This window comes from Lissotriton vulgaris, chromosome 10, assembly GCF_964263255.1.
Source record: "Lissotriton vulgaris chromosome 10, aLisVul1.2, whole genome shotgun sequence".
Taxonomy (NCBI): domain Eukaryota; kingdom Metazoa; phylum Chordata; class Amphibia; order Caudata; family Salamandridae; genus Lissotriton; species Lissotriton vulgaris.
In genome coordinates this window covers 177,018,689-177,035,019 of record NC_141698.1, presented here as the reverse complement: position 1 = coordinate 177,035,019, position 16,331 = coordinate 177,018,689, and the positions used below count along the sequence as shown (strand labels likewise).

Genomic DNA, 16,331 nt, shown 5'->3' with positions numbered 1-16,331 from the left:
CATTGTTAGTGTAGGCTCTGGCCACAGACACACCACAGGGGGGTTGAGCCAGCAATTTTCCAGGCAGGCACAGACCATTTCAGGGTCAGGGGTTACTCCTCCCACTACACCAAATACAGATCAGGCCCATTCAGCCTAGTGCTGACTCACCCAGCCTTTCTGGAGCCACTGCACATCCCCAGCCCCTTTCACTCCAGAGCCAGCCCTACAATACACATCAGGCAGGCACAAAGACCCATAGCACACAAAAATGCTAACTTCTAAAAGTGGCATTCTAAAATAGTGATAATAAATCTGCACACGCCATTACCCAGCATTTATTACCACCATTCCAAACATACCATACTTCATCCGGCTACTCCTCTCAGATCAGGAATTACCACTGAAACACTCTTATGGGAATCCCCAATGCATCCCTATGAGAGGGCAGCCTCACAGCAGTGAGAAACCAAAATGGGTGTTTGTCACTACCAGGACATGCCACACAGTTAAGGCACATGTCCTACCTTTTACCTACAATGCACCCTGCCCAATGGGCTAGCTGGGGCCTACCTTAGGGGTGACTGATATGCAGCCACAGCCGGCAGTGGGAGTACCTGCAGGGCGGTGACGTGGGGAAGGGGAGGGGCAAGGTGGGGGGTAGTAATGTATGGATTACGGAGCTTACCAGGTAAGTAAACATTTAAATAAATAAAACGAATTTTGTTGCGCGTACTGCATCGCATTTGGGGATACAGTGCACTCAACGAAATTTGTTTTATTTATTTAAACGTTTACTTACCTGGGAAGCTCTGTAATCCATACATTACTACCCCTCACCCTGCCCCTCCCCTTCCCCACGTCACCGCCCTGCAGGTACTCCCACTGCCGGTCGCGGCTGCTGATATGTAGTAAAAGGGGAGTCACAGACAAGGCACCCATTTTATGTGCCACGTCAAAGCGGCAGCAAACTGCGCGTGCAGGCCCTACAATGGCAGAGGCCTTAGACAGGTTTGACATCTACTTTGGTGGGTGGGGCAATCAGCACTGCAAGCCCACCAGTAGCATTTAAGTTACTGGCCCTGGGTATCTGGGATACCGCTTTACAAGTGACTGATACGTAAATTAAATATGCCAAACAGGTGTAGACCAATCTTACCACGCTTTACCATAGAGAGCACATGTACTTTACACTGACTGCAGTGCTAAGGTACCCAGAGTCCTAAAACTACTAACACCAGGTCAGAAAAAATATCAGGAGGAAGGCAAAAAGTTCAGGGATGACCCTACAAAAAGGGCCAAGTCCAACGGAGAGTCATGTGAAATCATCATAGAATCTTTCACAGGACCCTATGGAACAGAACATGAGGAACAGTATTACTGTGAAACCAAGGATAAAGAATTGAATCTTGTATGTTGTGTGAGCACAAATATCAGATGAGATTTAGAGACTGGGTAGCCATGGATAATCGTACCTAAGTTTCTATATTTATTTAAGATGTGGCTTGCATCTCATGGGAACCTCATTTCATTCTTGTAGGTTCCAACGTCGATTTTTGTGAAGTGTATGTGGAATTACTTCATTCTGGATTAGTTGACGATTAGCAATAGATTTGAGTGGGTTTATTGGCTGGCTTACCATTTACTGTTTTCATTTTATTCTATTTTCATTCCAGGAGGAACTCTTCATTTTTAGTAGCGATTTTAAAAGGATATTACATAACTTGATGTACTGTAGAATGATCTTAAATAGTTTCTGTATATGTGTGACAAGGATGCCTAATAGATAACTACAGAACTGTAGGAGCATCATCTACAAATTTCACCAGTAATCCAAGCGATCTCACAAACGACAGCATGATTTGTCATATTTTCAGAGGGCTCTTTCAAATCCCACAGTGACCTGTACATTGTCAATTAAGCCCACACATCTTTGCAGCCTAAAGTTGGTCTGCACTTAAACAAGACTTTGAAGAAATAAACAAATACATAAAAGCTTAGAGTGTATTATAAACTCCCACAGGACCTAACAGTATCTCCCACAAGGCAACTTAGATACTGATGATTTGTTTAAAAGTGCAACGTCATAGCTAAAATGAAAACACTTACACATGTACAGGTTTACCCTAAGGTAAAATTTAATAATGTATTGAGGTGACTTCGCTTTGCAGTAATTTGATGCTCACTTATTTAAGGGTGACTAAATGTAATTCTTAAAGGAAAGCTCATTTTACTGATTTATTAAACTATATGGATGTGTATAATATAAATACTCTAATAGGTCCTGAGGTTCATGGGAGACCCTTATCTCAACGGCATCCAGGAGAATCTATTTGGAAACTACATCATCCAGAAGGGACTATCTATTCCCGGCCTGAGAGACGAGATTCTTGCTCAGGTAGCCAATCAGGTGTGGCGCAATACCAATCCCAACAATGAAGAACGTGGATGGTACCTACTGGCTTCGTGCCTTAGTGGGTTTTCGCCATCACCCAACATGGACAAATATCTCTTGAAGTGAGTACATTGAAAATACAAAAATCCCCTTGTGTTTTATTACATAAACTCTGCATTTGATATAAACTGTTTCTCTTTTGTACATGCTGCATCATTAATATTGTTGTTTGCCTCCAGTATCACATATATTCAATTGTGATATGCCAGTGTATATGGGCCTTAGTTTTTCTCTGTTATTTTGGAAACTTGCTAATAAAGTATTAAAAAAACCTCTGCATTTTCAGTTGGCAGTAAGCCATATTGCTAGTACTCAAGCGGTAAATGAAAAGGGCAAGTGCTCCATGGATAGTCGACTCAGATATGATATGAATTCGTCATTTTAGCTGGCTGCAGATCCTCAGTCTCCCTAAGCAGTCACAAACATCTGGAAATGCATACTTACTGTGCTGTTGACAAGTAGAAGTAGACAAGGAGGCATTTCCCCAAATTTTCACCCCGTGGCTAATTATGGTATTATTTTCAAAACAGGGTACATTGAGTGTGTACTGCTGCAGACTTTGTGATAATTTTGATTACAGACCTAAATATGGAGCATTTGTGGAATGTCCAAATGATGTCTAAAATATGACTTCATGACTGCGGTCACTTCAGATTTTTACCTTTGGTTAGTACTAAAGTGAAGTACATGCTCAATTTCACCTTCAGCTGGGCTGTTTTGCTTTTGTTGCAGGTTTGTCTCTGATTTCGCCTACAATGGGTACAAATCATTTTGTCAACACAAACTTATGCAGGCCATGCAGAAGTCACAGCATGGACCAGAGACAGCCAGGACCTATCCACCCTCTTTGCTTGAATGGATAGCCAACAAGGAGAAAGCTAACATGGCACTGGACGTATATTGCTTTGATGGTAAGGTTAAAGAATGTTTTCTATTTCGTTGAGAAGGGGATAAGATCAGGCCACAGGTATCAATGGTGCAGCCACTGCAGTGTCGCCAGGCCCTCAGTCATGGGAGGACCAGACTGTCCTAAATCTGAAGGTTATTTAACCAGCCACAAGTACACATTTGATTCTGAGTGCCAGCCTGGGGGCTGCATTTGTGTTTAAGAGGTTTAGGAGGAGAAGAAGAGTGGAGAGGGAGAGGGGAGAAAAGAGAGATAGATTCTAGAGAAAATTAAAAGTTGGGAAGGTACAGGTCGCAAAGAAAACCGGAGGGTTTAGCGATACAGATGAGAATGTGAAGGAACAAAATATATATTGAGATGGGAGAGATGGTGTAAATGTAAATGTAAATTGATACTTGTATAGCGCACTACTCACCCGCAAGGGTCTCAAGGCGCTTGTACGAATACCGCTGTGGAACCCCTCCTGGCTTTCCCTGTGAGGCGTCCACTCCTGGGCACCCCCAGGGTGGAGGCCAGACATCCTTAGCATTGTGAGGGCAGTTGTGGAGATTAAGCAAGCTATTGCCTAGAGTTGCAGAGTGGGACTCTATGATGACATGGGAAAGTGGAGGGATTTTTGAAAGGGAGAAAGTATTGACAAAGTAAGGTAGAGAGAAGAGTGGGAAGGGGAGATGAACAAGAAAGGATGTAGAGAAACATGGGGAACTGTAAGAGGGGAACCAGAACAAAGAGGTAGGTAGAAGAGTGAGAGATGTAATGTACCTAGCTATAGATTGATGCAGAGATACTTGGGTGAATGGGCATTGCAGGAGAGAGTGATGAGAAGGGAGAGAATGAAGGGGGAAAAAAGGAACCAGACAGAAGCGGGTGAAGGAAAGTGAAGTGGATAGCTAGATGCAGCTCGGAATGGAAACATCAGTGGAGAATGGATGGGGAGGGCAAGATGAGAGTGAAAGGTGAGAAAGGGGGAGAGTCAAAGGTGAAACGTAGGAGATACAGACAAATTTAGATGACGGTACAGCACAGATATACAAGGAAGTATGTAGAGATACTGGGGGGACAGAATAATGAAAGGGACAATAGAGATGCAACAGAAAAGGGGGATAGTGGGCCATGGGATTTGGGTAGGAGTGCCTTGAGTGAGACAGGGCCGCATTTCTCTGCAATAGTCAGTAATGGGATGATGAAAGGGGCATCACAGTAATGAAGATTACTGGTAAGTAATATAAACATTAGTGGGAACTGGAGAGGGGGAGGAGGAAGTGAGGAGATACAATGGGGACTTGGCGAGAGAGTTACAGAGATGATAAGAGGAAGAGAGATAGGGGCTGGAGATACTCTGGTAATGATGCAGGGGTATGGATTAGTGAAGAGCAGGGGCATATCTCGGTCAGAAAGATTGTGGTGGTGATTCAGATTATCAGATTTTCCAACAATCACACTTGCACATCCAGTTAAAATACATTAATGCAACATGCAGGGCATGTGAGGGGCTTAGGAGGCAGTGGGGGGGGGGCGGAGTGCTGATTGTTGGGGGTACTGAGTGGCAGGAACCACAATATTTTTAATACTACCAACATTCTCAAAGATCTTCAAAACAGGTGGGGTAGTGGGAGAGTGTGTGTTTGTGTGTGCTTTAATATGTCTGTGTAATTACAAATCCAGGTGAAATCCGATAGGGGCCTTACCACGTCCGACTGAGGGTAACTGTACCCAACTATTTTCTTCAGAATACATTTATTAGAATGGTGCAATACCCCAACCAACCCCCTTGAAGCAACCCCCCTCTCCCCCGGTGAAGAGGTAAAGTGGAGCAAGAACTTAGCCATCATTAGTACATCAGATGCAAATACTATAGTAACCAGGTATATGCCTCAGTTTCAGGTAATATTATTTTACTTCCCTAACCAGTGGAAGAGGCAGACCATTTTCCTTACTTGCATTAGGCCCCATTGCATTTTGATACCCCACTGGTTTAGATCCTCTACTGCATATTTTTCCAGCTAGTTGCTTGTGGCCTACTTGTAGCTCTCCTGTTACCTCTAAATAGCTTTCCTGTGTGCAGCACACCAAATAAGAAGCTTTTGCTTTGTTGAATTAATTAATATGTGTACCCAAAAATGTAAAAGCCAGTATTTGAGACCCAAATGTGTGCATTTTCAAAACTAATAAGATGATGCTTAAAGAAAAATGGCTGAACTTCTAAACTATATTTAAAGCTGATCTTTGAATGATGAATCATGCAGCATTGGAGAGATTTATTACTAATGTTACTTTGACACCAGGGGAATTACAGCTATGGCTGTCATTTAATAGCCATGTAGAAGCATTCCTAATTGTTGAAGCCTTTTTTACATTACTACTGGCAACCCTGCCTGATGGAGCGAGATGATCAGTGCTGGTAATCTTGCACGGGGTTGCCACTAATATAATCTTGTCTGTTGTGCTCACTATAACAACACTAATAATATTGGTAGCTCAGGATGATTTTCATTGAACACAAGTAGCTCTCATTTTAGAAAAGGTTGGATATCTTTGTTTTCTACTGTTTGCTATCAGAGATGGAATACCAGCAAGACTAGGTAACTAGTACTAGATTATTTTGGAAATCAGCAACACTCATTATATTGCCTGTGTAAATCAAGTGACAAATTAAGGAGAATCCGGTAGCATTCTTATGAACTATGTTAGCAGTGGTGTACGCTCTGATGTAGAATACACGCGTTTTTCCTGTGCCATGGGTCTGGGACGCCTTAAGAAATTCGAAGAGGTGAATTTCACTAATATGATGAAGAATAGGTTAGACAACTACTTGAGTTCTGATCACATGGCTTTGAATTTGAAAACCACTTCAGCACTTCCATAAGGCTCTCCAATTCACATACAGAATTTACCAGTGACTGTCTATCGCTGAGCATTGAGGTCACAAAAACTGCTGCTCACACATGTGCTTGATAGCCATCTCTTGCACTGGATTGAATAATTCCTCGAAAATCGGTGCAAAGAGTGATTCTGGACAACATAAGGAGTCATTGAGTCACCTTGGCCAAACTGCAGCTCCCCACGGAACAGGGTGGACCTGGGACCTTGATATGCAAGCAATAATATTTGGAAGCATGCTGTCTGGCTGACCACAGCTTGTCTGAAGTGTGCGGCAGTGACGAACGGGGTGCTCAAACCTTTGCTCATGAGCTTTTCATCCCTAAATGAGCTCTACTTGAGGCCCCATACAAGAGGCTGCATATAGGCAATTTTTCCTACCATAAGGTCCTCTGAGTCTCTCCAAATGTCACACTGTGTTCCTTGGAGTTCCCCTTGAAGGGCATATGTGCATTCCGACGAGCCAAAAGGCATTGTGCTTCAGGAGTATGGGAGGGCTCTGGGGTATGTTACTCCGGTGACTTGTTCAAGGATGGTGTTCTGATTCCCTCTGATGTACTGATGTGGGAGACAGGCCTTCCAGTGGGACAGTTTATAACACACAGGCAACTGGTTGTGAAGCTGGAGTTTTTCTGGGGACTCACCGACACTGAACCAGCCGCTCACCCATTTCTTAAAGCATTGTTTACTATCGAGTCTGGCCGGAGACTCATCTCCAGGTTAGTCAGAGCTATTTCAGAATGGTCTGTGGACCTTTTAGTGATACTCCACCAGAAGTGGGAAATAGACATTGCCCGCCCCTAATCCAATTTGATTTAACCTTTCTCCGGGCTAGTAGTACAGTCACAATTAGGTGGAAGGCTTCGTCCTTGCCTTGAATTATCCAGTGGCATGATATAGTGATTCGATGAGTGGAGACAGAGTCCATATCCCTAGGCCGCAAAGAGGCACGTGGACTCCACACATGTCCTGTCACTTCCATTTGGGATGATTTGATCTTTTTGTTCAAAAGCGACTTAAAAGATGACATTTATGCTGCTCTAGGCTGGCTCATATGACCCATTACATATTTACTAGTAAACACATCCATCTCAATTGACACAACATGTGCCACCCCCTATGCCTCTAAGCCAGCACCCTTCCCCTGCATTAGTTCACCAGAAGCGCTCAAGACCAACAAACCACAGCCAGCCCACCATCTAACCACCTCATCCATCAAATTTGTTGCTACACATAAGTCTAAATCTTTAGAAATTTTTATGAAGGTCTTTGTCTCTGAAATCGAAATGCTGATCTTTCTTGAACATTCCATTGCATTTCATTGAACTGAAGAGATATTTGTAAATGTCATAGCTGGAAGAATATTATCCTCAATATAACAACGTTTGAGATGATCACCAGACCATCTAAATGAGATCACCAAACTCTCTAAATGAGTCACCTGAGACTTTCATCAATCCATCCTTTTGTCCATAGCACCCCCATCTCTCCTCATATGCATCCATGTCGAGGAATGATTCTTAACCTTTCAATCTTTTAGTGAGGTACATCAGGCTTATTGGGATGTGCCACAATGTGCTTTTAAGTGGCTGGACTACCTGAACTAAAATCTGACGTTTTGACTGCTGTGAGCAGATCTCGACTTTCACCCCAAGGAAATGCTCATGCAGCAGCAGTTTGTATTGCGAATGCTAAGATCCTGTTCACACATTTCGGTACTATGGCGTCCTTGTATCGATGTTGGACGCCATTGTAAACAGAGGGAGAAGCTGTGAAATATCACAAATTGAATGAAGCTGAGTTGTCCCTAATGTTTTTAAAACTTTTGGTAGATGAGGCACTGGGAAATAACCTTATGTCCCCATGATTATATTGATTGAACAAGCAAGAGTACTATGATACAAAACCTGATCTGAAACTTTCAAAGTCTGCAGCGTAATCTTTACCCCACATCTGTTCCCAAGGAGTCAATTATGCGTAACCAAATCCTTCAACATTTAGTGCTCCAAATGGAAACAGTTTAGAAATTCACAGAATGACCGCCGCAAAGGGGAAATATGTTTCTTTATTTGTCAGTGCCTGTCTGTTGAAATCCAGGTTCTGTGTAATTCCAGGCAAGTCTAAAATGTAGTATATTCAACATTTATCTAATAAGTATAGTTTACAGGAGCAAATCTTCACCTCTTTATCAAAACCTTGTGTTCTGTGTCATTACCAGCAGAACATGTCTTGGACATCAAAGCAGATACTATTAGTCAAAAAAATTGAATTCTAGATAGGAAAGACAGACACACACAAAGACACACATACACACACACTCTGAAACTCCATCACCTAGGGCCATAGAATGTTAAAGTAGTAAAGTAACTTTTTGTTCTCTGATCTGAATATCACTGTAAGCCTTAAATGAGGGTTGTTCCAACTTATTACTGATCCCATGTCAGAGGTTATATTGATCCCGTATGTCTCACACCTTCTGATAGTTAAACTATATTCCATTTGGATTACAGGACGTTTATACAATGTTTTAATGCCACTTTTCTTTGCAGGTGGACTTTTCTCTTGTCCTGTCCACTCATGGACATCAGGAGAAGACATTGCGGGTGATGTTTTGAGACACAGGTAAAGATGGGAATTCCATGATTCCAAGCATTGTAGGGCGATTTAGCATTATTTTAGGGCGATATTTAGGGATTCTCACGGAAAACAGTAATGCTCTGGGAAAGAGAAAAGGATCAACATTTTTCAAACGATTCTTATTAACATTTTGAGATTTTCAGACTGTAGTACGAATATTTCAAATATTACATCAGCTTTACATACATCGACTGTTTTCTTTTGCATATGTTGTAAATATGATTCATGTCATACTGAGATAAGGTCATCTGTGTGTTTATTTTCCCTGCATTCATTTTCATCTTTCTCTCTCAAGCAACATTCTTCTAACAATTTGAAACCAGCATTTTGAGCTCATTGCCACCTTCAGCTAGATACCCTCAGGTATCTAGCTGAAGGTGGCAATGTGCCTATCTCTCCTGCTTTTGCAGAAGATTATTGAATAGTATTATGACTACTTAATTAATTAGATGGCTCACTATCTGGGTGCTATTTGATGAGAGGTAACTTGTGTGTCTTCCAAAGGGAATCTCTAAAAGTGGCCAATAGGTTTCTCTTTCCAAGAATTATTGGTGAAAAAGACGTATTGTTTTTTTAAAGCACTTACAGACTAGTTTATTAGTCAATACATATTACATTTCATGGACTGTTGTTAAGTGATTTTGGTGCTCTTTTCTTGTGCTCTCAAAAATCCCTCCACAACAGCATACTAGAATGGGTGTCTCTTCACATCATCCAGGAAATACTATGAAATTATTAGCAGTCAATGTCCCAAGTCAACCTAAATTATTGGCGAAATTCAGATACGACGATCCCAAAACAGACAGATAAAATGTTGCTATAATACCTCTACTCGAATTACCCAAATGCTTGTTGCTGGAACCTGCATTAAGACTCTGATAAAATCATGAAAATGCAGGATGAATCAAACCCAAAATGAGCACAACTTTGCCTAAATGAATTTAATACATTTACTGGGTTAATGGGACAGTGGCCCATGCTATCACTTTACTTCCTGCAGCATCTTAGAAGGGACCGTAGCGCCGTCTGACCTGATAACGGAACATTTTTGCTGCACACAATGCCACTAACCTATGTATTTGTGAGCAGAAAGATAAAGGGTACTAATTAGTTTTTTGCTCTCAAACCTTTGTTAAAGTGGGTGGGTAGGTTTTGGAAGGGCAGGGAAAGATGTCGTCCGGCCGGGGGGAGCATTACATGTTCCCCCGTGCCTTGGCTGAGGGTTTGCTGGTGGGGCTGTGAATGGGTTCGGGCTGCAGTCCAGTCGTTACCCAAAGCGATTTTACCTGCTGGATCTTTTGACAGACAAATGTGGACTGGTATTCTCCCACTCAGAAAATCCAGGTGTGGGAGCACCGGACAAATGATGAATAAGTGGAGCATGCATCCACATGAGGAATTCTGCTCCACTCAAGTCATAAGCAGCGCCTAAGAGCTCAGTTTGGAGATTTACTCAAGGTTCTTATTTCTATAATGTGTTAGGGTTCTCTCCCATAGGATCTACACAGTCAGCATTTACCTTCCAACACCGAAGATCTCAGTTATGACATTGATGAAATCAGGTCTTCCCATTGGGTGCGTACTGACTGTGCCATAGACCTCTGGGATGCCTATTTCCATATGAGCTTTGTGGCTGAGAAAAAGAAGGTAGTATCTCTGTGTTCTTTTAGGATACTTTACAGCTTCTCTGAGCTCAGCACATCAAGTCACTGCTTTGCTATAGCAGCAATGGCAATTTATCTGAGATTGGAGGGAGTGTTTGTTTACCTGTACTGGACTTATTGGCTAATAATGGTATGATTTCGCTTTAATTAATGTACAGCCTTACCATGCCAATCAACCAGATATCCCAGATTGCTCAGTCACTCTTCCAGTCCTTACATCCTATTTTTCTCCACCTGCTCCTTTGTGGTTTCTATAAATGAGCCTATATCGTTTATTTTGTAAATATGTTTATTGACTTGTTTACACCTTATATCCAATTCAGCATTGCATCATTCCAATGCAGATCATCCTTTACATTCATGTAGGTTCTCATTCGAACAATCAAGGGATCTACAATCATTGTCACAGTAAGATAGGATTCCGCACCCTTACAAGTCCAATATGCATATCTCCCTGCCCTGGAGCCAAACATCACATAGGCCACAGGAGTTGAACAGCTAAGTAGTATGCTTCGAAAATTTGGGCACCCAAACCTCCCCCATCTAGAGGGTGCTGGAGCTTACTTAGTCAAAACCCACAGTTGATGGACAGAATGCAGAACAATGTCATACATTCACCCCAGTACAGAGATCTGGGCCTAAATCCATCGTTTTTTTGCACTCCACACCACCCCAGTTCAGACATGGCCATATGCAAATCAGTCTGACCCTGTGCCTCATGGGAACATAGTGACTCCCTCTTTTGGTCCCTACACCAGATCAACTGTCAATGGAGAATATCAAGCTCCATATAAAATCCCTTGGGTAACACTATCATCATCAGGGCTTAAAAATAATATAGGACCCATGGAAGCAACAACATCTTGGCTATATCCACCTGACCCTTGGAGGACAAAGGAAGATCACACCAGAAATTAAGGGAGTTACATGCAACCAACAAAACCCAGCCCACATTCCTACTAAACACGCATATCTTAGCGCAATATATCTGAACACCTAAGTACTGGAGCGTGTTGGCAGTCCATATTACAGGAGCCTCGCTTATCAACCTCTAGTCCGGTCTGTGCAGAGGATGCAGTGGGAATAAACAGGACTTTTCCCCAGTTTACTTTCAGCCCAGATATTTGGCCATAAACAGTCAATAGTGTCATTACCCTCGGTAGAGTACCCTACGGGTCCCGCAACTATAGTAGGGTATCACCCGCTTACATGGACACAATGTGCATTCCATGGGAATAATTGAATGCCCCACTCAATTCCATACTACGAAGCAGAAGGGCCAGACACTGCATTGGCAAGGCAAATGACAGGGGCAGCAATGGGGTCAGACGCTGTGTGCAACTGTCCACTGCTGTGACATTTTGCAACTGGTGCACACCCTAGACAACAGTTGGGTATATAGCAGTTTTATCCAGTGAACATTATTGGGGCCAAACCCCAGTGCCCTAAGAGCAGCAAATAAATTAGGCCATAGGATGTTGTCAAGCACTTTTTCAATAACCATTAACAGAATGACCAGGTTTGCGACAGTCAGGGGCACTTGATCCATAATATGAAACAACCATCATAGATTAAGAATGTTTTACATCACAACATATATCTGCATTGGTATCCATGTACCAGAGCCAGCAGTAAATGGTGCTTTCTTTTAGCCAATAATTTGCCTCAGATTTTCCCGTCTGTATTAAATAGCGACAACGAGTGTCATGTTGTCATGTACAACTCAGAGAGTAGGCATTCAGAACCAGATGCCTTACTCTTCAGAGGCTGTTCTATCAATGCTGTTATTTCCTCAAGGGGAATAAGAACTTCTGGTATTGCCGCCTGCTCCATGGTAAGAGGCAGTAGTATAAGTCGAGTGAGGTTGTATGTCAGCATATAATTCCTTTTACGGGGGGTATAAAGAGATTCATAGTAGTGGACAAATGCTGCATTATTCTCATCTTGGGTGTGTCGCAGCACAGTAGAATGGTCTCACACCTTGCAAATTAGACTTTGACCGTCTCTGATTTCAGCAGCCAAGAGCCATCCTGCCCTGTCACCCTCGTTTACTGTTGTGCAATATATTCTTGATAATTTACATGATGCAATTGAGCTAATTGCTCATCATACCATTTCCTAATACTACGCAACTCGGGGAGGAAAGTAGGTTCTGTGGTGACTGATTTCCCACAGTCTCACATGTCTGTTCCTAAGGATCAAATTCGATCAGTTAGCATCATTTTAACCCTGTATGTGGTCTGAAAGCATTGACCTTGGATCACCACCTAATGACATCCCACTCAGTCCCACAAAGCCATACAGAGCCAGTGTTTTCAACAAAATACTGATCGATGTGTTCTCGTATCATCATACGAAATGGTGCTTTGGGAAGCACCGCCACGGGGAGCCGCCAAGTAGGGATCTTGGGTGAGGCCTGGTCCATATGAATAACAACAGAAGGGGGCTGTGGGCTTATACTATTTGTCCCAGATACTTTGCTTTCTCTTCCAACAGAGTGGTGTCCCTGACCAGCAAGAATTTTTTTCCAGCTTGGTGTGTACCACATGCACTGATATATAGAAGTAACTCTTGAGCATGCAGGTGCATATAAACTGCCATGCACCAATCATGTGCTATTCAGCATGTACTCACAAACCACGTTGTAATGGCATGTGCTGTAATGTGGCCTATTCAAAAACTTGTAATCTGTGTGAACAAATAGTAGCATTGGATCAAACGGTGCACAGGCAAACAAACTCTCTAGATACTGAGAGGCAAATCAGATCACTTAATCATGCATTCACAAAGTAAGCAGTGTGAGTCATATAATATCAAAAGACACCAGCTGCAGATCTCGTGATCATTGCTGGACTGGGTTTAATTCCTATGTCCTCCAGTTATGCACTCTCACCTTCCTCCCTGATGTGCATCAAGTCATCTTTGTCTATTGGGCTTTTAGGAGATTGTTTGTGCACCAACGGTTCAATGATCTGGGCATGTTCGGCCGCTGCTTGCACTTTCTGCCACAGTGCTGGCACTCAGACTTTGCCGCGCGTCTTCTGTAGACTCAAAAAAGTGTGTCTTATTGTCGCGCACTATGCGTAGGCGAGCTGGAATAAGGAGGGCATAGGGGAAACCCAGTGGTGCAGTTTCCATTTGACTTAGAGGAAGGAGCTACGCTGTCACTGAGACTGTGCACTATAATCAGGGGAAACCTGTGTCACACCGTCATTTAAATTCCATGAGCCTCGTTTACAAGCACAATGAGGAATAAGGTCCCTGTCATTATAATTGACCAGACATGCCACCATTGCCCTCAGGGGTGATCCAGGAGAAGCAGTCTACTATGAAACCTATAGTTCTACTGCAAGCAATTTAGTGGGGTTACTGTTGTACACTTCAGAGATCAGCCATTCCTCAAGATAAGGTTCTGCATTTGGCACCCACAAAAGCAGTAGCAGTGACAAGCCTAGCCCACGCTGCAACATAGCAACCATGCTCTGCACAAAGCAACTGTCCTATTAAGTGCAGCAAGGACAGTTCCAAAATAATTTCAGAAGACTTCTACACAATAGCACATCTAGAGGCCACATTCGAGCAAGCTTTTGCAAGTGCTGCCAAGAGGTGAATCCCAAGAGCACCATAGCCACAGTACAGTCGATCTTACCTGCAATTGTTTACTAACCTAATTAGTCTAGTAGCGTCCATTTTAGTCCTCGAGAGACACCTTTATTCCAGTAGTCCCACAAAAGCACCAATGATCACCACTGACCACAAACCCCATGTGTATTAGTGGCTGTAGCATCTCCACTCACAGATGAAGTTAATTGAGGAGGGGAGGTGGATTGTGAGCCCCTGACAAGTTACACATAGTCCTCAATCCCCTCTAGAACCAAGGTATCCGACCTGAAGCAAATCACTGTTTCCCAGTTGGGGCATGTGTTCGACCTCCATACACAATGGTGTGCCCCTCTTCTCGAGCGTTCAGTGGAGGCAAAACGCATGCCCCCTGGATCTAATACAGTCTGAGACAAGGTGCACCAGTTCTTGCCAGCAGCCTCCAGGCAATCCCATCTTACATGGAGCATGGCTACGTATGGTGCAGGTAGCGCGGTGAGAAGGGGCTTGTCATGGTCCCAGCACACCACCTCAGGAGAGCCGCAGGTGTGCTGTGTCAACTCCGGGCCCGCTCCATTTAGGCTAAAAATGCAGCAGTCATCTGCTTCCTCCTTTGGAAGGACCAGGGGACAAGGTAAGAATTGAGAACTTGTCAATCTACCAGCTGAGTTCAGCCGTGGCGGTCCAGTCTGTGTGCTGGGTGCCCCCAGAGCTTAAGGATCACAGATAAATACTGTGCTCAGCCTGGGAGCTGCACATGAGCACAGCTGTCTCCATCAGCAACCAACCCCACACCCACCCCAACTAGTGAGCCTATAATTTGTGCTGAACATTCTCTGCTTCACTTCCGCATCCTCATGGCAACTAAGCCACCCTTGTGCAAACCACAAGATAACAGTGGTCCTCACCATGCTTGGACCAAACTGAATGTGGGGCAAGCCTCCTGGTGCTTTAATGTTTGATCCTTGTGCTGTCGAACCCAAACTGCAAGCTTAAATCTTCACTGACAACCTTGAACAGACTTTTTGACCAGGTGCTGCCCACATTGAGGTGGGAGAAGCAGTCCTTGAAGCCATTCAACAAATGATTCATTCTGACATCGAGAATGAAAAGTCTTGCAACGAAGCAGGCTGAGTGTAGATGGTGCTGTTGCTACACTAAGCAAGCCATTAGTGAATATGAGGCACTACAAACTACCCGCTGTAAGAAAATTTGATGGTTTTCAACTCTGAGATTGGCAAAGCCACTACCAGTGAGAGACTTGTTTACTATAGTCATTGATCTCCTTAAACTCCACTGTTCTGCCAGCTCAGAACCCTCTTCTCAACAGCTGTTTCACAGGCTTGCTAATATTTTACGGAGGAGATCCAACTTATGACAGCACCTGTACCAAGTGTAGACTTTCAGATGCCCCAGTCACATTGTATCTGGGAGTCTGAAGAGGTGTACTTAAGAGGCTGTTATCTCTTTCTGATATGAACTCAATTCTTAACTAGTGTCTCTTATGTTTGGGTTCACCAGTGGCATCTGTCCAGTTGTGAATTCAACACCCTTGCACCTACAACGATGCCTGCCTCTTCTCTTTTATTAACTCTTTTTTTGCAGGGGCTTATACCCTATCCAGAGATTCAGAAACATGCACTAAGGAGCAAGGTGGCATCATAAGAGGCTTTCCTAAGGCATGCTCCAAATGTAGGAGTTTGCACGGAGGCGGTTTAGGTTTCTTCAGTCTCTTCCCATAAACATTATCAACTTCAACACTAGTTCCAAATCCAAATGTGTTTGCAAAGCTTTTCTGACAAACACCTGTGGCTAAACCGTAACAGAGTTGACTCCCAACATCTTCACTTTTCATATATTAAAAGTATGCCTGTGCATCTTCCCTCGTGCTAAAGAAAGAGAGATAGCTGAGAACATACAAATATATACAAGTTACTCTCCCTAAAGACGTCTGTATACCTGTGTAATAAGACCAGCTTCCTTTAAGTAACCCACCCACTATGTCTGCGTTCACGTTTACATGTGCAGTGTATCTGCAAGGAGAAGAAGAGTAACTGTTGAGTGAATGGATCTGATATGCACATATTCTGAACACTAGGCAGAAACTCACATTTAGTAGTGTTTTGGGGCATGATGACTTTATTAGACTGTTTGACAAAGTCAGAAGAGAATGTCATGCATGTTGAAGTAAGAAGCGCTTGATGGTAAT

The 16,331-nt window shown here is 43.2% G+C and overlaps 1 protein-coding gene across 1 annotated transcript in view; it reads left to right on the top strand.

The window, feature by feature from the left end:
- MYO15A (myosin XVA) overlaps positions 1 to 16,331 on the top strand; it is a 1,716,372-nt gene that overhangs the window by 757,543 nt on the left and 942,498 nt on the right. The window contains exons 31-33 of the mRNA XM_086939741.1: positions 2,261 to 2,496; positions 3,167 to 3,345; positions 8,771 to 8,843. Of these exons, the coding sequence (XP_086795867.1) occupies positions 2,261 to 2,496; positions 3,167 to 3,345; positions 8,771 to 8,843 (488 nt within the window). The remainder of the gene's footprint in view (positions 1 to 2,260; positions 2,497 to 3,166; positions 3,346 to 8,770; positions 8,844 to 16,331) is intronic.